This window comes from Phacochoerus africanus, chromosome 6 (assembly GCF_016906955.1).
Source record: "Phacochoerus africanus isolate WHEZ1 chromosome 6, ROS_Pafr_v1, whole genome shotgun sequence".
Classification (NCBI taxonomy): domain Eukaryota; kingdom Metazoa; phylum Chordata; class Mammalia; order Artiodactyla; family Suidae; genus Phacochoerus; species Phacochoerus africanus.
The window spans coordinates 89,581,876-89,600,624 of record NC_062549.1 but is presented as its reverse complement, the minus strand read 5'-3'; the positions used below and the strand labels follow the sequence as shown (position 1 = coordinate 89,600,624).

General features: G+C 44.9%; 2 protein-coding genes across 2 annotated transcripts; one reads left to right on the top strand and one right to left on the bottom strand.

Moving 5' to 3' along the window:
• The first annotated feature begins 757 nt into the window (after positions 1 to 757).
• KLHDC9 (kelch domain containing 9) lies at positions 758 to 2,960 on the top strand. Its single transcript, XM_047784107.1, has 4 exons — positions 758 to 1,390; positions 1,694 to 1,853; positions 1,943 to 2,141; positions 2,678 to 2,960. The coding sequence occupies exons 1-4, from the start codon at positions 870 to 872 to the stop codon at positions 2,842 to 2,844; spliced, it is 1,047 nt and encodes a 348-aa protein (XP_047640063.1). The 5' UTR covers positions 758 to 869; the 3' UTR covers positions 2,845 to 2,960.
• A 198-nt stretch (positions 2,961 to 3,158) lies between these two features.
• On the bottom strand, positions 3,159 to 18,727 carry PFDN2 (prefoldin subunit 2). The gene is made up of 4 exons (XM_047784111.1): positions 18,605 to 18,727; positions 4,601 to 4,689; positions 4,363 to 4,486; positions 3,159 to 3,462 (listed from the first exon to the last, which is right to left on the bottom strand). Exons 1-4 carry the CDS (start codon positions 18,677 to 18,679, stop codon positions 3,286 to 3,288), a joined length of 465 nt encoding a protein of 154 aa, XP_047640067.1. The 5' UTR covers positions 18,680 to 18,727; the 3' UTR covers positions 3,159 to 3,285.
• Between the last annotated feature and the right edge of the window lie 22 nt (positions 18,728 to 18,749).

The window sequence follows — 18,749 nt, the reverse complement described above, 5'->3', positions numbered from 1 at the left end:
AACACAATGTGCCCTGAGAGACTGAGTTCTACTACCCCCTAGTGGCCAGAGAGGAAAGGACTGTCCCACCCAGTCAATCAGGACCTTCAAGCCTTTACCGCGCAGTGGAAGACTCCTAAGGAAAAACCCAATAGCATATTTGGGGCCGACGGCTGGGAGGAATTCCTGGGCCAGGGACCCAACCCGCGCCACAGCAGCAATCTGAGCCACAGCAGTGACAACGCCGGCTCCTTAACCCGCTGAGCCACTAGAGAACTCCCCGACAGCACATTTTATAAATGAGAAAAAGAGGCCTGGAGAAAAACAATTACTTGAGGAATAAGGATATAGTTGGAACCAGAACCCAAGTTTCCTGACTCTCAGGTCAGTGCTTAGTCCACTTCTTACTCTGACTTTAGTTTCCTGTTCCTACCTCACCCCCCGGGGACGTCAATATGAATTAGAAAAACGTCAAAAGGACGTTCACCCCCTGCGGAACAACACCTGCACCTCAAACATCATAATCACAAGTGAATTCGCAGTTTAGATAATAGGAGTCCTTCTGAGGAACAGATTGCCCTCTGATTTTCTGAGTTTAACAATTTTTCAAGATTTTATTGACCTCACACAGCTCCCGTAGCCATGGTGACAACAGAATCTGATTCCTGTGGCTACCTAGGTCTCCTGTTTCCACGGTAACCGGTGCTTTCCGACCTTCAGTTTGCAGCGGTCGCGCTGCAGCCACCGCCGTGGTTGCTGGGCGACGGTGGAAAAAAGCTGGTGGCTTGAGGTGGGGATCCGGGCTTCCGGTAGGAGCGGTTTCAGGGAAGCTTGGACTCCCATGTAGGGGCGTGGGACAGCGGGCCCAGCAGCCCAACCTCCCCGGGCCCATGGCGGGGGTAGGGGGTGGGGCAGGGGGCTCGGGCTGGACTTGGCGGCCAGTGGCGCGGGACCCGCTGCTGGCGCGGGCCTTCCATTCATGCACCGAACTGCGGGGACGGTTCTATCTGGTGGGGGGTCTCCTAGCCGGGGGAGCAAGAGAGCCGAGCAGTGATACGGTGGTCTTCGACCCTGCTAGGGGTCAGGCGGTGCAGGTGCGAGCCCCGGGCGGACCGAGGCGCAGCCATCATGACGCTGCACCGGTGGGCGGGCGCTGGCTTTGTGTGGTGGGCGGCTGGGACGGGTCGCGCCGCCTGGCCACAGTGGCCGCTCTGGACACAGAGCAGGGTGTGTGGGAGGTGTGGAATGCCGCCCCCGGCAACCGCCCCCCTGCCGGCCTCAGTAGTCACACCTGTACCAGCCTCTCCGACCGAGAGCTGAGGGTGGCAGGCAGGGAGGGAGGGACCCGCACTCAGCGCCGCTATGGAAGCATCTACACGCTAAGGCTGGATCCTGGCGCCCGCACCTATTGGTATGACACCCCTTGCCCCAAACCTTCCATCCTCCCTTCATCTATACTCTGGAAAAACAAATTTGCAGGCAGTTTATCTACATCCTCACCCTAGCCCCTCCTTCCCCGGGAATTCTCCAAGTCTAAGACCCTGAACTTTTATCACTATTACCACCCCCCCCCCCCCCCCCCGCCTCTCAACCGAACTACCGCACTGTCGCGTGTCTCCTTTCTATTCTCGGCAAGGGAGGTGGGAAGAAGGCAGTACAGCATTTACATTTTTCAGAAGACCCAGCTCAGGCTTGAATTTCTGCATATCCACAGCTATAAGGAAGAAGGCTGCCACACAGTCTCACGCTCTGGTCACTGTGCTGCCCTCCTGCGAAGTCCTGGGCCCCACCCAGGTCACCAGCTATTGCTCTTTGGGGGTTGCAACTCAGCTGAACCAGAAGTAGTAGGGCGTTGGAGCCATGGAAAGATTAAGGTATTTATCTACTCACATCTTGCTACCGGTGGAAGGAGACAAAAATTGTGACGCTCAAATTCCTCCAAACTGTCCCTTCTCTCTCCAAGGAGGAACCACCCGTTGCACCCTGTTTGATGGAACAGCTTGCAAGGCTCGTGAGCAGGGGGCAGGGGTCCAGGCAGGGGCCTCGAGGACTACGGCATCACTCATGTTCTGTGGTTGGGCCCTTTGCTGTGCTGTTTGGTGGAGAAACTCTGACCAGAGCCAGAGACACCATCTGCAATGACCTCTACATCTATGATACCCGTGAGAGCTAGCTTAATGGTTGAGAAGGGGGAAAGGTGGGAAGACAGGAGAACCTGAAGGCTACAAAAAGAAAGAGGAAAGAGTGACGGGGTAGGAAGGCGGAAGAATTAGTCGACAAGTTAAAGGAACACACAGAATTTAAAAAAAATTTTTTTTTTTTTTGGTCTTTTCTAGGGCTACACTCGCGGCATATGGAGGTTCCCAGGCTAGGGGTCTCATCGGAGCAGGAGCTGCCAGCCTACGTCAGAGCCACAGCAACACAGGATCTGAGCTGCGTCTGCCACCTACACCACAGCTCACGGCAATGCTGGATCCTTAACCCCCTGAGCAAGGCTAGGGATCGAACCCTCAACCTCATGGTTCCTAGTCGGATTTGTTAACCACTGAGCCACAAGGGAACTCCCAGAATATCAAATTTTGAAGAGGCTTGCAAATCAAGTAAGGAGAAAAATAACCAAGGCTTTGGTCTTGTCAAAAGCCCCATGAGGGCTAAAGCGCTATTGCCTTAATAACTACCCTCTGCCCTTATCCAACAGGCACGTCTCCTTCTCTATGGTTCCACTTCCCCTGTGCAGACCATGGGCTAAAACGCGTGGGCCATCGGACCTGCCTTTGGAACGATCAGCTCTACCTGGTTGGGGGTTTTGGTGAGGATGGCCAGACAGCTAGTGCACAGGTTTGCATTCTGGACCTTTTTGTCTAAAGAATAGTACCAAGACACACTGCCAACCCTCTGTTTTGTTGCAAACTCATAAAGCATTATCACCAGAGCTATCTGCCTCATTCGAAATGCTTATTAAATTTCAACCTGAGAGTCAACATTTGTCTCTGAATCTTTTTTGGGAGGAGGGCAGTAAATAAGGAGATGCATTTTATTTGCAAGGGAAAGGATAAAATATGGGACCTAATCTGATACTGTGAGCCATTAACCTGCTAGAACCAAAACCACAAGTCATATGCTTATCTGTCCCATGCAAATTCTGCCCCTAATATTGGGAGAAAGCTTCAGGTGAGAGGTAAGCATTCTGACCAAAACATTTAATTAACAAAAAAATATTACAATAGCAGAGAAAATAATAATAATAATAAAGAGAAATTAGAAGAAGTGGGAATCAGGGTAGAAAAACTGCAAAGGCCTTGGTCCCTAGGAGACCAACACTCCAGCTGAGCTGGCCTTAGCTCCAGCCCCTTCTGAGTTTTCCTTGGATGTTGGCTTCTCATCTTCCCCCATGAGACGAATGTTGTGCTTTTCCCGGAATTCATTTAGTTCTTTTCCCTTTGCCTGAAGCTGCTGTGTCAGTGTCTCGATGATCTTCTGTATCTAGAGGGTAAACAACAGGGATTATATAAGGATTTCAGGACTCCATTCCCTCTTCTGTTATGGACTATGGTTGGGGGAAGTGAAGGAGAGGTGACACCTCTAATCTCACCTTTAACCAAGTATTACTAGTAGAGCCCAGACACTAAAAGTATTCCTTTCTTAAAAACAATGGTTTATAAACTTTAATGTACGTAAGAATCACCTGGGCTGCTATTTCCCCCCCGCCATGGCCTCACCCACAGCATATGGAAGTTGCCAGGCTAGGGGTCAAACCAGAGTTGCGAGCTGCAGCTGCCGGCCCATACCACAGCCACAGCAACGCCAGATCCAAGCCACATCTGCCGCCTATGCCACAGCTTGCAGCAACACCGGTCCTTAATCCCCTGAGCAAGGCCAGGGATCAAACCCGCATCCTCACAGATACTAACTGGGTTCTTAACCTACTGAACCACAACAGAAACCCCAAACTCGGAAGCTGCATTTTACATTAGTCCTGTAGGTGATTTGGATGCAGGAATCCATGGACTAAACTGTGAGAAACACCACTCTGACTACATCCCCTCCCCCTACTCAGCAACTCCTTTGTCTAAGGAGTTAAGACTTGGCATAGCATAATGAGCACAGGCTAACAGCCTATTGTTTTTTCTTTTTTTATTATTATTACTCAATGAATTTATTACATTTATAGTTGTACAATGATCATCACAATCCAGTTTTATAGGATTTCCATCCCACACCCCCAGAGCATCCCTCCACCCCCCCAAACTGTAATAGCCTATTTATACTCTCTTCATTATGAGTTCCTACCCAGACTTTCCTCCCCCATGTTCCCTAAATCCCTGGCATCCCCTTCCTTACCCCTTTGTTGCCCAGGGTGTCTATTCAGGGATTCTTGCTCACCTGCTCCTTGTTGTTCTCCAAGGCAGGCAGCACTTCTTTGACAGTCCGCTCTACCAGCACCCCTCCAACCATGCGGTAGCATTTTCGGGTTTCATCTACCTCCTTCAGAGTATCGATCACTAGGCTGAGGTAGGAGGACAAGGCAAGATCTGAGGATTCAGTCTCACTCTGCCACAACCCTCTCTTACAAAATGGCCCATCCAACTCTCCGGTTGTTTGCTTCTCCCAGCTTCCTCACCTGTGCTCATTCAACTCCATCTCCAGCTCAGCTGCTTTGGATGCCAGGCCCCGCTGTTCCTGCCGAAGGCGGTTGAAGCCAGCAATTACCTAAAAAGGTGAGAAAGAGATAAAGGCGAGAGAGGGGACAGTGGAAAGGGCAATAGGTCAGTATGTAACATGTGATGGCAAGCTTTACAAAAAAACATGTACTAAGCACCTACCTTGTCAAACGAGTAGAACACAGTTTGCAATTTTTAACTTAAATCTGTCTGGAATTCCATTCACCCAACACTTCAAGCCTACTCGGGTGAGATATTTGCTATGCCATCTTGCAGTTTACAGTTTGGTGAGAAACAGGCATTTGCTATATCGAAATGGATTGAAGAGATACTGGAGAACCTACAGATAAGCCAAGACTTGCAGGTAAAGACGGCTGTCAGAAAAGGATTGTATGGAGTTCCCACTGTGGCACAATGGGATCTGCAGCATCTTTGCAGCACCAGGACACAGGTTCAATCCCTGGCCCTGCACAGTGGGTCAGAGGATTAAGCATTGCCACAGCTACAGAGCTTCAGGTAGGTGAAACTGGGACTTGGATTTGATCCCTGGCCCAGGAACTCCATGTGCCTTGGAGCAGCAAAAAAAAGAAAGCCATACGCCACAGGTACAGCCCATAAAATTAAAAAAGGCTTCGTTTAATAAAAAAAAAAAAGAGTAGCACAGCAGGTTAAAGATCCAGCACTTGTCACTGCAGCTTGGACTGCTGCTGTGGCTTAAGTGCAATCCCTGACCCAGAAACTCCACATACCTTGGGCGGGGACCCCCCAAAAAGAAAAGGCTTTGTAATGAGTTAATTCTTCTTTGGGTCTGCCCAGCATCCCTGTCACTGGGGAACTGCCTGCCCCTCCTTAATTCAGGATCCTTGCTCCCTGACCACAGGAGAAGTGACCTATTCTATACTGAAGTCTCTCTACAGGAACTGAATTTTGGTTAGGGACAAACAGGTACAGAAGACAGCTGGGGCTAAGACACCTGATACCTATAGTTGTCTTATAGAGATGATCCTCCATTCCTATTTCTGAAATCCGCAAAGCTGCCCTAGTTCTTCTATTTACTTATTTAGTCTTTTGTCTTTTTAGGGCCCCACCTGCGGCATTATGGAGGTTCCCAGGCTAGGAGTCTATAGCCACAGGCCTACACCACAGCCACAGCAATGTCAGATCCGAGCCGCATCTGAGACCTACACCACAGCTCATGGCAACAACAGATCCTTAACCCACTGAGCAAAGCCAGGGATCAAACCTGTATCATCATGGATGCTAGTCAGATTCATTTCCGCTGAGTCATAACAGAAACTCCAATTGCCTTAGAGCTTGAACTTTGTGTGGCTTAGTTTTTAACCTTTCTTTTCATTGCGTTCAATCCTGTGACCTACCACCATCCTTCTAAAACACTCCTTTAAAAAAAAAAAAAAAAGTTGCCTAGAGTCCATTTCTTTTTCTTTTCTTTTTGCTTTTTAGGGCCACACCTGCAACATATGGAAGTTCCCAGGCTAGGGGACTAATCAGAGCTGCAGCTGCCAGCCTATGCCACAGCCACAGAAATGCCTCCAAATCCAAGCTGAGTCTGCAACCTACACTGCAACGCCAGATCCTTAACCCACTGAGCAAGGCCAGGGATCAAACACGCATCCTCATGGATACTAGTCAGATTCGTTACCCATGAGCCACAACTGGAACTCCTACAGTCCATTTCTGTAGCCTCTAAACCCTACCTGATACAGGTTCTCTGAAGCCTGGCAGATGAGAAACTGGTTTGGGGGGGGGGGAGTGGTACAAAAGAGGCACAAAAACAAGGTATATAAAGGCCCAGAGAAATAATTACCACCATTTGTTGTTCCTCAGAAACTTGGCAGAAAATTAAAACAGTATGAAAATCGGAGTTCCTGTTGTGGTTCAGTGGTAGTGAATCCAACTAGTATCCCTGAGGACTCAGGTTCGATCCCTGGCCTCCCATAGTGAGTTAAGGCTCTGGCATTGTTGTGGCTGTGGCTGTGGCATAGGCTGGCAGCTGCAGTTCCAATTCAACCCCTAGCCTGGGAACTTCCATATGCTGCACTGCACATGTGCCCCCCCCCAAAAAAAAATTCTGTGTGAAAATGAAACTTCGCACTAATACCATCACCACCATCACTTCCAGCACAAGGCTCTGATGACTGCATTTGGAAAGAAATATTAGATGAAAGACAAAAGATCAGATTTCACATTTTGTCTCTGCCACATACTGGCTTTATGGACACTGATAGGCATTTATTCATTCAACCCTGGCTACATGTTAGAATAATCAGGGGAGCATTTTTAAAACATGAATAGTGGAGCCTCAAAACAATCTGCACAATCACTGTGGGTGAGGACCAGGCCTCAGTATTTCAAAAAAGATCTCCCACAGGAGTTCCCGTTGTGGCTCAGTGGTAACAAATCCAACTCGTATCCAGGAGGACGAGGGTTCGAACCCTGGCCTCACTCAGTGGGTTAAAGATCCAGAGTTGCTGTGAGCTGTGGTGTAGGTTGCAAACCAGACTTGGATCTAGCATTGCTGTGGCTATGGCACAGGCCAGCAGCTGCAGCTCCAATTCAACCCCTAGTCTGGGAGCTTCCATACGCCACAGGTGTGGCCCTAAAGAGACAAAAAGATCTCCCACAAAATTCTGATGTGTAGCCAGAACTGAGAACCACGGGGTTAATCTCTCTGAGCCTTAGTTTTCTCACCAGTGAAATACAGATGATAACCACTCCATAGGGTTGTTCTATCAAGTGAATGAATTAGTGTAAAATGGCTTTGTAAGCAGCAAAGTGCATTAGTTACCATCATGGCCTTCTTTCCAAACACAGAAGTGCCCCCTTAGACCCTCCTGGTCAGCTAAGAGCAGTGGATCCATTCATTCAAACCGCTGTCAAATCTCACTCCCATTTGCATCATTTCCAGTCCCATTGCCATTGCTAACTGACCACCTCATCTTTACTAGGATTTCTTAGCTCTAGCTCTCTCTCTGCAAGGTTCATATACGGCTAATATAATATAATGGCTGTCTTGTACTACCCCTACATCCCTTCTACTGCCCAATAAATGAAGGAATAAATTTGACTAGGAAGCTGTCATTCCAGCAATTTGCTTTCTTCTTCCATCTATCAACCTTTCATCTCAATCACTTCATCCACTCATTTCAGCAAATGCTTTGGAATCTCACTCATCTGCAAGCTGTTTTTTCGTCACCTCCACTGCCTACATTAAAACTATACCATTATAATTAGCATTTCTGGAGTTCCTGCTGTAGCGAAGTGGGTTAAGGATCTGGCGCTGCCACAGCTGTGGTGTAGGTTGCAGCTGTGGCTCAGATTCAGTCCCTGGCCCAGGAACTTTCATATCCCACAGGTAGGGCCAAAAAAGGAAAAGAAAAAAAAATCAGCATTTTCTCCATTGCCAATGTTACAGATACAAAATACTCTTACCTAAGAAAATTCCACAACTAGATTCCAGATGTTCTCCTAGCACCCAAATGACCCACTCTTCTCTGTATGTTGTATATAACATTCATCAATAAGATCAGCTTAATGTTTAAAAATTTTTAGACCTAGGAGTTCCCATCGAGTTGTAGTGGTTGACGAATCCGACTAGGAACCATGAGGTTGCAGGTTCGATCCCTGGCCTTGCTCAGTGGGTTAAAGATCCAGCATTGCCGTGAGCTGTGGTGTAGGTTGCAGACTCGGCTCAGATCCTGTGTTGCTGTGGCTGTGGCTGTGGCTGTGGCTGGCAGCAACAGCTCCAATTCGACCCCTAGCCTGGAAACCTCCAGATGCCATGGGAAGCGGCCCTAGAAAAGGCAAAAAGACAAAAAAAAAAATTTTAGACCTAAACTTATTTTCCTTAGTAAATAGTAAGAATCTACTTTTCAACAACCAATTCTATTTTTTTATTTTTTAAGACTTTTATTTTTTTCTATTATAGTTGATTTACAATGTTCTGTCAGTTTCTGCTGTACAGCAAAATGACCCAGTCATATATGTGTGTGTGTATATATATAAATATATATATACACACACACATACACACACACCATATACACACACCATATATATATATATATACACCATCATTTGTGATGGAATATGATGGAGGATAATGTGAGAAATATATACACACTCTTTTTCTCACATTATCCTCTATCATGTTCCATCACAAGTGACTATATATAGTTTCCTGTGCTATACAGCAGGATCTCATTGCTTATCCACTCCAAATGCAATAGTTTGCATTACTAAACCCAAACTCCCCGTCCATCTCACTCCGTCCCCCCCACAACAACCAATTTTAAACAAATATTGGTTTGTTTATATAAATATTTATATAAAGGTAAAGTGAATTTTTTAAATTCCAACTTTTCTTCACTCTTGCAAATTAAGAACCCCTATTTCCACTGGTCTAGTTTATAGTTTTAATCAAATACCAAACTTATCCTATTTAAGTGCATTAGTTATCCAACAGTTACAATGGAAAATTTCAGCCACTGATGCACTTGAAAGAAATGAAATCTCTTAGCAGCTTACTGAAAACTGTTAGCTAAATGCAAAATAAGCTGATATTAACTTGCCATCTCTGGGGTCTGCCAGGTAATGAAGACAGAGATGCTATGTTTTATTCCCATATTCTTCCTCCTAAAATACAACTTTCCAAATGGTCTTCTCCCCTATGGCTTGACCTAAATTTCCTTTCCATTATTCCTTATTCTTCTAAAGCTGACTGGCATGAGCAGGAATGGCCAGGTCACTGGTCACTCTCTCAACCCTATTGAATCATCTTATGGATAAACATCCCTACTGAAAAATAATTCAATAAAATGCCAACTATTTGGACTTCTCTGTGGCGCAGCGGTTCAAAGATCCGGTGTTGTCACTGCAGCAGCTTCTGTGGCGCAGGTTTGATCCCTGGCTGGGGAAATTTCACATGGCGTGGGCATGGCCAAAAACCAAACCAAAACAAAAAAATATCCTAAAGTAACTGTAAGTCCTACAACTATACAGAGATCTTTACATTCTCATAATTAGCAATAATTTTACACAGGACAGGGTCTTCTTCTTTTGGGTCCCAGTTTTATTAAAATATAACTGACATAAAGTATTGTGTAAGTTTAAGGTACACATCATGACATATATATATAAATATATATAGTGAAAGGATTACCATAACAACATTATTTAACACATCCATCATCCTGTAGTTACTCTTTGTGATGAGAACTTCTAAGATCCATTCTCTTAGCAACTTTCAAGTATACCATACAATATTGTTAACACAGTCACCATGCTGTACATTAGATCCCCAGAACTTATTCAACTTATAAATCCAAGTTTGTACCCTCCGACCACCTTCACTCATTCCCCACTTCCCCCTCCAAGCAACCACCAATCTACTCTGTTTCTATGAGTTCAGGTTTTGGGGGGGGTTTTGATTCCACACAAAAGTGAAATCATACACTATTGATCTTTCTCTGACTTATTTTTACTTAATATAATGCCCTCAGAGATCATTCATTTCATCACAAAATGCAGGATTTTCCTTCTTTTTTATGGGTGAATAATAGTCTTATGTGTGTGAGACATTTTATCTATTCAGCCGCAGACCACAGTTTTATTTTCAAAGGCAATACAGCATTTACACACTATTAAAATATTTTTAAAAACTATTCTGTTGTTGGGACATTTAGGTTGTTTCCAATTTTTCTGTAATACATAGCACTGATTTTAAATATCTGGACAGGGAATTCCCTGGTGGTCTAGTGGTTAGGTCTTAGCACTTTCACTGCTGTAGCGTAGGTTCAATCCCTGGTTTGGAAACTGAGATCCCACATCAAGCCACTGCATGCTGCCGTCAAAAAAAATTAAAAAGAAAATCTGGACAAACAGTACAAAAAATTTATAGACATCTTTCTTGAATTATATTGAATTATATTCCCCAAAGTGACATTAATGAGTCAAAAAGGTATTAACATTTTTATAGCTTCTATTGCATGTTGCTATAAAGCTCTCCAGGATGACCAGATGACTTTACAGTGCTTGACTGTCCCTATTTCTCTAGAGCCTAACGGCAGCTTATATTATCTTTGTTAATAATTCTTGATCTCAGTTCCCAGATGAGGGACTGAACTTGGGCCACTAAAGTAGGAAGAGAGATCTTAATTCTAGAAAACTTGGAATCATCCTTGACTCAGTATCCACATCCAATTTATCTCTAAATCATATCTATCTACTAAATATCTCAAATCCATCTACTATCCTCTCTCACCAGTACTACTAGAGCTTTCTAGCTGAGTTCCACACTTGCCTCCAGATTTGCCTCCTTCATTCGCCACACTTCAGCACAAGTTACCTAAAATTTAAATCTAACCATATTGTTCTTATGCCTAAACCTTCAGTGTTCCCACTGCTCATGAGATAAAATCCAAACTCCCGAAGACAGCAGAAAAATGTCCTATAAAGACCTAGTCCTGGAGCCCCCATTGTGACACAGTGGAAATGAACCCAACTAGTAACCATGAGGATGTGGGTTCGATCCCTGGCCTCATTCCGTGGTTTAGTGACCTGGCATTGCCATGAGCTGTGGTATAGGTTGCAGACACAGCTCTGATCCTTCATTGCTATGGCTGTGGCGTAGGCCAGCAGCTACAGCTCCAATTCCAGCCCTGGCCTAGGAACTTCCAAAAGCCATGGGTGTGGTCCTAAAAAGCAAAAAAAAAAAAAAAAAAAAAGACCTAGTCCCTGCTGACTCCTCCCAGTCAGTCCTTCTCCCACATTTTACACTTAGCACTTTTGCTGAGTAGAACCACTTACACTTACCCAAACCTCTCTCGTTCTATTTTTCTCTGCCTAACTCTAATTTCAACTCAGATTCTTCTAGGAAGCAGTTCTTGCCATCCCCTACTCCCATGTTAACTCCTTCTATGTGCTCACATACCAATTCCTTACATTTTTTGATAGAAAACCTTTTCTATTTTCACATATCATGTTCCTTTTTTTTTTTTTTGGTCTTTTTGCCATTTCTTGGGCCGCTCCCAAGGCATATGGAGGTTCCCAGGCTAGGGGTCCAATCGGAGCTGTAGCCACCGGCCTACGTCAGAGCCTCAGCAACGCGGGATCTGAGCCACGTCTGCAACCTACACCACGCTCACGGCAACGCCGGATCCTTAACCCACTGAGCAAGGGCAGGGACCGAACCTGCAACCTCATGGTTCCTAGTCGGATTCATTAACCGCTGCGCCCGGGGAACTCCTCATGTTCCTTTTTTGACTGCACACATGGCAAGTAGAAGTTCCAGGCCAGGGATCAAACCCTAGCACACTAACGACCTGAGCCATTGCAGTGACAATGCAGATCCTTAAGCAGCTGCACCACGAGAGAACTCCCATATTGTGTTCTTTATTTTCCACCACGCAGCCTAACTTCTAATCTTTATCATCTTCTTTAAAAATGTTAAATATGCAGGAGTTCCCGTCGTGGCTCAGTGGTTAACAAATCCAACTAGGAACCATGAGGTTGTGGGTTCGTTCCCTGGCCTTGCTCAGCAGCTTAAGGATCCGTTTTTGCCGTGAGCTGTGGTGTAGGTCGCAGACATGGCTCGGATCCCACGTTGCTGTGGCTCTGGCGTAGGCCGGTGGCTACAGCTCTGATTTGATCCCTAGCCTGGGAACCTCCATATGCCGAAGGAGCAGCCCAAGAAATGGCAAAAGGAAAAAAAAAAAAGTTAAATATGCAAATGCAACATCTTTTAAAATACCTATTTCCTGGAGTTCCCGTCGTGACGCAGTGGTTAACAAATCTGACTAGGAACCATGAGGTTGCAGGTTCGATCCCTGGCCTTGCTCAGTGGGTTAAGGATCCAGCGTTGCTGTGAGTTGTGGTGTAGGTCGCAGACACGGCTCAGATCCCGAGTTGCTGCGGCTGTGGTGTAGGTCAGCGGCTACAGCGCCAATTCGACCCCTAGCCTGCGAACCCCCATATGCCGAAGGAGTGAACCTAAAAAAAAGACAAAAAAGAAAAAAAAAACCCTATTTCTTTCACAGCCCTACAATGGCCTGCTTTCCTTCACAGTTTGCACAGTAAAGGAACACTACTATGTGCCAGGTACTGTGCCAGACTCTCTACTTCATTTAATTCTAAAATAAACAACAACAAAAAAAAAAAATTTTTTTTTCCTTTTCACAGCAGCACCTGTGGCATATAGAAGTTCCCAGGCTAGGGGTGGAACTGGAGCTGCAGCTGCCAGCCACAGCCACAGCCACAGCCACAGCCACAGCCACAGCAACACACAGGATCCAAGCTGTGTCTTCAACCTACACCATAGCTCACGGCAACGCCAGATCCTTAACCCACTAAGCAAGGCCAGGGATCAAACTTGCATCCTCATGGATACTAGTCAGGTTCATTATTGAGCCGCAACAGGAGTTCCCAAAAAACATTTTAAGACATGCACCTTCAATTTATAGATCAGGAAACCAGGACTGGTGGAATAAATAAAATACCATTTTATTTTATTATTAGGGCTGGGGAGGTGAATAAAATAACACATGAATGGTAGAACTGCTACTTTCACTTGAGTTTGTCTAAGAATCTGTTTTCTTTTTTTTTTTTTTTTGTCTTTTTGCTATTTTGGGGGGCCACTCCTGTGGCATATGGAGGTTCCCAGGCTAGGGGTCCAATCGGAGCTGTAGCCACTGGCCTATGCCAGAGCCACAGCAACGCAGGATCCGAGCCGCGTCTGCAACCTACACCACAGCTCACAGCAACGCCGGATCCTTAACCCACTGAGCAGGGGCAGGGATCGAACCCGCAACTTCATGGTTCCTAGTCGGATTCGTTAACCGCTGCGCCACGACGGGAACTCCAGAATCTGTTTTCTATTTGTGTTTATTCCTGGCTTGTCACATAATAGTCTCTTATAAAAGTAAAATTATTTCTATTTGATTTATTTTTATGTTTTCTTTCTTTTTTAACTGATACCATATAGTTTTGATAACTTTGGGGAAAATCTACAATCATTACATTTATACCCCAAATGTCCTTTGGTCTTCTTATCCACGTGATAATCACTCTTATTCGGTTCAATGGAAGAATAGACGAGGTAGAGAATTATGACTGGAGGCATCTGGAAAAGTATTTCCTGGGCTATCATAACTGCACTAAATATCTTCTTTTCAGTTCAGTGCTCCCTTTTCTGACAAATATACTCAATTCTAGAAACTTCTTTGATCTTACTTCTCCATCAAATGATGGTTTTCACCCTTTTCTTCACCTTTTTTTAGGACTAGTCTATACTCACTGCCTCTATTTCCTCACCCCCCATTCACTCTCAATCCACTTTAAATTGCCTTCTGTATATACTAAGTTATTCAACTGTTATTACGGGGTTTTGTTTTGTTTTGTTTTGTCTTTTTAGGGCCACACCCAAGGTATATGGAGGTTCCCAGGCTAGGGGTCGAATCAGAGCTGTAGCTGCCTGCCTATGCCACCACCACAACCACAGCAACACAGGATACAGCCATGTCTTTGACCTACACAACAGCTCATGGCAACGCCCAATCCTTAACCCACTGAGCGAGGTCGGGGTGGAACCTGTGTCCTCATGGATGCTATTCAGATTCATTTCCACTGAGCCATGACAGGAACTCCAACTATTATTACTTATTAAACTATCCTCTCAGAGATCATGAACGGCCTCCTACCTAACTGCATAACCAAAGACCTTTTCTTAATCTTCAATCTGCTTCTTAAAACTCTCTTCCTTTAACTAAGTAACATGGTAAGAGCCCAAAACTTTTGAGTATGACCTGGATTAGAATCCTAGTTTTGCCATTTACTTTTACATGACAAAGTCATCTTTTTTCCTCATTTTCCTCATAAAATGGAACTAATATACCATAAGGCAGGGTTTCCCAACATCAGTATGATATTTGGGGCCAGATAATTCTTTGTTAATGGGGGCTGTCCTGTGCACTGTAGGATGTTTAGCAACATCCCACCAGGCTTCTACCCTTCTAGCAGCTCCCTCTACTTGTCAGAAGTACAAATGGCTAAAAGCATTGCCAAATGTCTCCTAGGGTCAAAATCAAAGCAGGTTGGGAACCACGCCATAAGGTAACAATGAGAACTTAACCAGGATGATATGTCAAATGCTCATTACAATGCAGGCCCTCTACTCTCCTTTAGTATCCAGCACCCTTCAGTTCTCTGATTCTACCTCTCTCAACCCCCTTTCTCCTTCCTAAAAGGATTCCTCTCATCCCTACAATAGAGACTGGATCTAAGATTATAATCATAGGACTTCTCCCTTTATTACCTATACAGTTTCAACTGGTATTCATAGCTACTTCTGTGGTTTCAATTGCCTTTATTGTACCTGTCTATAAATCCAGGCCTCCTCAGGATTCTAGATCCACATTTCCAAGTTAGAAGAAGGAGGAGTTCCCATCTTGTGATGCAGGAGAAACAACTCCAGCTAGGAACCATGAGGTTGTGGGTTCAATCCCTGGCTTTGCTCAGTGGGTTAAGGATCCAGCATTGCTGTGAGCTGTAGTGAAGGTTGCAGACTCGGCTCATATCTTGTCTGAAATATGGCAATAATCTAAATGATCTCCCATTTTTGGACTCTCCAAATCCATCTTTCACACCACTGCTAATTTAATTCTTCTAGCACTTGGATGACACAAAAATATTCATGATATACTTTTTTGGTTTTTCTTGTTTTTGGCATGGCCAAAGGGGGGAAAAAGCATATAACAACACAGCACATACTGTATAATACTAATTTTATAAAATTAAATATGTAAATTTGTAATACACACATGCCATCTCCTTCCATCTATTCACACATACACAAAAACATAAGGAGGGGTGTTCCCTGGTGGTGCAGTGGGTTAAGGATCCAGCACTGCCACAGCTTCAGCTGAGGTCTAGACTGGGGCTCAGATCTGATCCCTGGCCCGGGAGTTCCATGTGCTTCAGGGCAGCCAAAAATGGGAAGAAAAAAAAAAAAAAAAGATACATTCAAAAATGGTAAGGATAGGAATTCCCGTTGTGGCGCAGTGGTTAACGAATCCGACTAGGAACCATGAGGTTGCAGGTTCAGTCCCTGCCCTTGCTCAGTGGGTTAAGGATCCTGCGTTGCTGTGAGCTGTGGTGTAGGTTGCAGACATGGCTCGGATCCTGCGTTGCTGTGGCTCTGGCGTAGGCCGGTGGCTACAGCTCCGATTCAACCCCTAGCCTGGGAACCTCCATATGCTGCGGGAGCGGCCCAAGAAATAGCTAAAAAGACAAAAAATAAAAAAAAAATAAAATTAAAAAAAATAAAAAAGGGATTAAAAAAAATGGTAAGGATAGTTATTTCTGGATAGTAGGATCATGGATAATTTATTTCTTATTTTGTAATTTTTCTTGTGTTTTCTACATTAATGTGTATTATTTTACATAATAAGAAAAAAATCAGTAGTTCCTGCTGTGGTGCAGTGGAAACAAATCTGACTAATATACATGAGGATATGGGTTCCATCCCTGCCCTTGTTCAGCAGGTTGGGGACCAAGCATTGACATGGCTGTGGCTGTGGTGTAGGACCAACAGCTTTAACTCCAATTTGACCCCTAGCCTGGGAACTTCCATATGCCAAGGGTGCAGCCCTAAAAGGCAAACAAACAGACAAAAAAAAAAAAAATTCAACAGTATAACATGTATCATTCTATGACACCCTCACTGCTTATGTTAAAAAGTCCTAAATTCTTTGTCATGCAATGACTCAGCTTGTTTTAAGGACATCTTTCTGACTCATGATTTAGCAAAACAAATCAGTCACTGCACTCTATCTCAATCTATGCTTTCCCAGATCTCCCCTCCTTACTTGATTCTCTATATTCTATTTCTACTGCCACCTGTTCAAATCTATCCAATCCTTCAGGCTCAGCTCAAACATCTCTAATATGATCATGGTACAAATAGAAAAAATAGGCCTGTCTAATTCACAAGTTCTGCATTTAAAAGCCCTGCTCTCCCAGTTACTGACTCTGAGTAAGTTAACTAAGTCTGAAACTCATCCTGACAATAATACAGCTACTTCAAATAGCAGTAATTAAATAACAGAAGACAAAACAAGTGCCTAGTTTGATGTGTTATTTGCTTCCATCTTGCCTATGTGGCTCAAATTTGCAGCAGTGATAATTATAATATTTTTTTTACCCAGTGTTCTCTCTGGAACACAAAGGTCAGAGAATGTTAAGCAAGGAATGGCCTCAGAACTCAATTATCAAAATTCTTCAGTCTCTTTTGAGAGTTTCTTTTTCTCTACCATCACTTAACTATTGATTTCACTCTTATTCTACTTCTTTGTTCACTTTCTGTGCAAACTCTAGAGGATTTCCTCCACAACCATGGCTTTGTCCACTATCCATAAACTCATAATTCTCTAATCTGAAAGTAACAGTGAAAGGTAGAAATGTAATTCAAACACAGATCTGTCTGAACCCATTGCACTCCTTACACTCTTAGCCACCCCACTTTTCCACACTTCCCTTTACCACCCAATCCCCAATCTCAACCTCCTGCTTAGTTAGTTAGGGGTCCCTCCTCTAGCAGAAGGCCCCGTGAGGACACAGAGAACAGACCTGTGGTTGCCAAGGGGGAGAGGGGAGGGAGTGGGATAGACTGGCAGCTTGGGGTTAGTATATGCAAACTGTTACATTTAGAATGGATATATGCAATCTCCTGGGATAGACCATGATGGAAAATAATATTTTTAAAAAGAATGTACCTATAGGTACCACTGAGTCACTTTGCTGTGCAGCAGAAACTGGCAAAACATTGTAAATCGACTGTAATTTAAAAAAAGAAGAAAAAGCCCTGTGAAGCACACTGTAAAGCTTAATGTTTGGTTTCTTTTCGCAAATGAGTCTGTGAGCTAACCTGAAAACAAGGTTATAAGGCCGTATTTCATTTATGTTTCCCCATACCCAGCAGAATGTCTAATACACGGCAGACCCTCAAAAAGTATTAGGTTCCTTCTCCCTTGCCTTTTTCCCCCTAAGAGAAATTTTCTCTTCCCCCTTCCCCCAAATCCCATAGGGCTGTATATGTCTCTTCTACCTCATACTAGCATTTTCCCCTCCAGACTATGAACTCTGATTGCACGGGTCAATTTTTAAAATCTTTATGCAGATACCTCTGCTACAGTAACTGTTTAACAAATAACTGATAAATGAACCTATAACCAAAAGAGCTGTTGTTTTAACTACGTTTTCCTTTCTGTTACGCAGATTTCTTCCCACTCCAAGTAAACACTAGATCCACTATTAGCAAATCATGATTCCCAAGCAACAAAGGGCTTTCTGATTATTTTTCAATCGTTTCCGGATGCTAGGCACTGGGGAAATGTAAGCTCGGATTAGTAAAGGATTTCTGGTCTCTAAAAAAATTCAGTCCAATAATGACTCCCGAATCAAAATAGTATGGAACACTAGACTATTCGCGTATGTGAGTCACGTGGCTCTGCGGAGTGACGACGGTTTTAAACGTGGTTTCAGGGTCACGTAACAGACTACACAATCAACCCGTTGACTAATTCCCTGGGATTCCTTATGAACTGGCCTTGCTCACCCATAGCCTGTTTGAGAGTGCGGAGGCCAAGTGGGGAAAGTGACCACCCTTCTTCCCTCAGACCTGTGCAACCTCCCAGATCCTGCTTCCCCAGAGCTTCCTCCCTCCCACCCCTCGGCTCACCCAACACCCCCAAGGGGGCGTGGCTTTCACCTACCAATCCGCCTATCTCTCCCCAAGGGCTCGGCTACCTTCTACAAGGACCTTCCCCTCTCTGGGTGGCCACGCAAATGTGCGACTATAGTAAAGGCGTACACCAACCATAGGCTTCTCCCCTCTTCTCGCATCGACTCCGGACCCGGCCGGGTTGCCCTCCTTCGCGTTCCCAGCTCCTCACCTGCTCGGCTGACACCGCCCCCTTCCCCGCGCCGCTCCCGCTGCTCTTGCCGGCGCGACTGCTGCTCTCCGCCATCTTCACCGCCTGCTGAGCTTCCGGCCTGCGCAGCTCGGCCCCCGCCTTGCGTCACGTCCGGTCTCGGAGT

Excerpts from the sequence above, each read along its gene's own strand:
- KLHDC9 (XM_047784107.1), top strand. The coding sequence starts at position 870 with ATGGCGGGGGTAGGGGGTGGGGCAGGGGGCTCGGGCTGGACTTGGCGG. Across the intron at positions 1,391-1,693 it reads CCTGGCGCCCGCACCTATTG|CTATAAGGAAGAAGGCTGCC; the intron begins GTATGACACCCC and ends GCATATCCACAG. Across the intron at positions 1,854-1,942 it reads GGAGCCATGGAAAGATTAAG|GAGGAACCACCCGTTGCACC; the intron begins GTATTTATCTAC and ends TCTCTCTCCAAG.
- PFDN2 (XM_047784111.1), bottom strand. The coding sequence starts at position 18,679 with ATGGCGGAGAGCAGCAGTCGCGCCGGCAAGAGCAGCGGGAGCGGCGCG. Across the intron at positions 4,487-4,600 it reads ATGGAGTTGAATGAGCACAG|CCTAGTGATCGATACTCTGA; the intron begins GTGAGGAAGCTG and ends CTCCTACCTCAG. Across the intron at positions 3,463-4,362 it reads TGGAGAACAACAAGGAGCAG|ATACAGAAGATCATCGAGAC; the intron begins GTGAGCAAGAAT and ends TTTACCCTCTAG.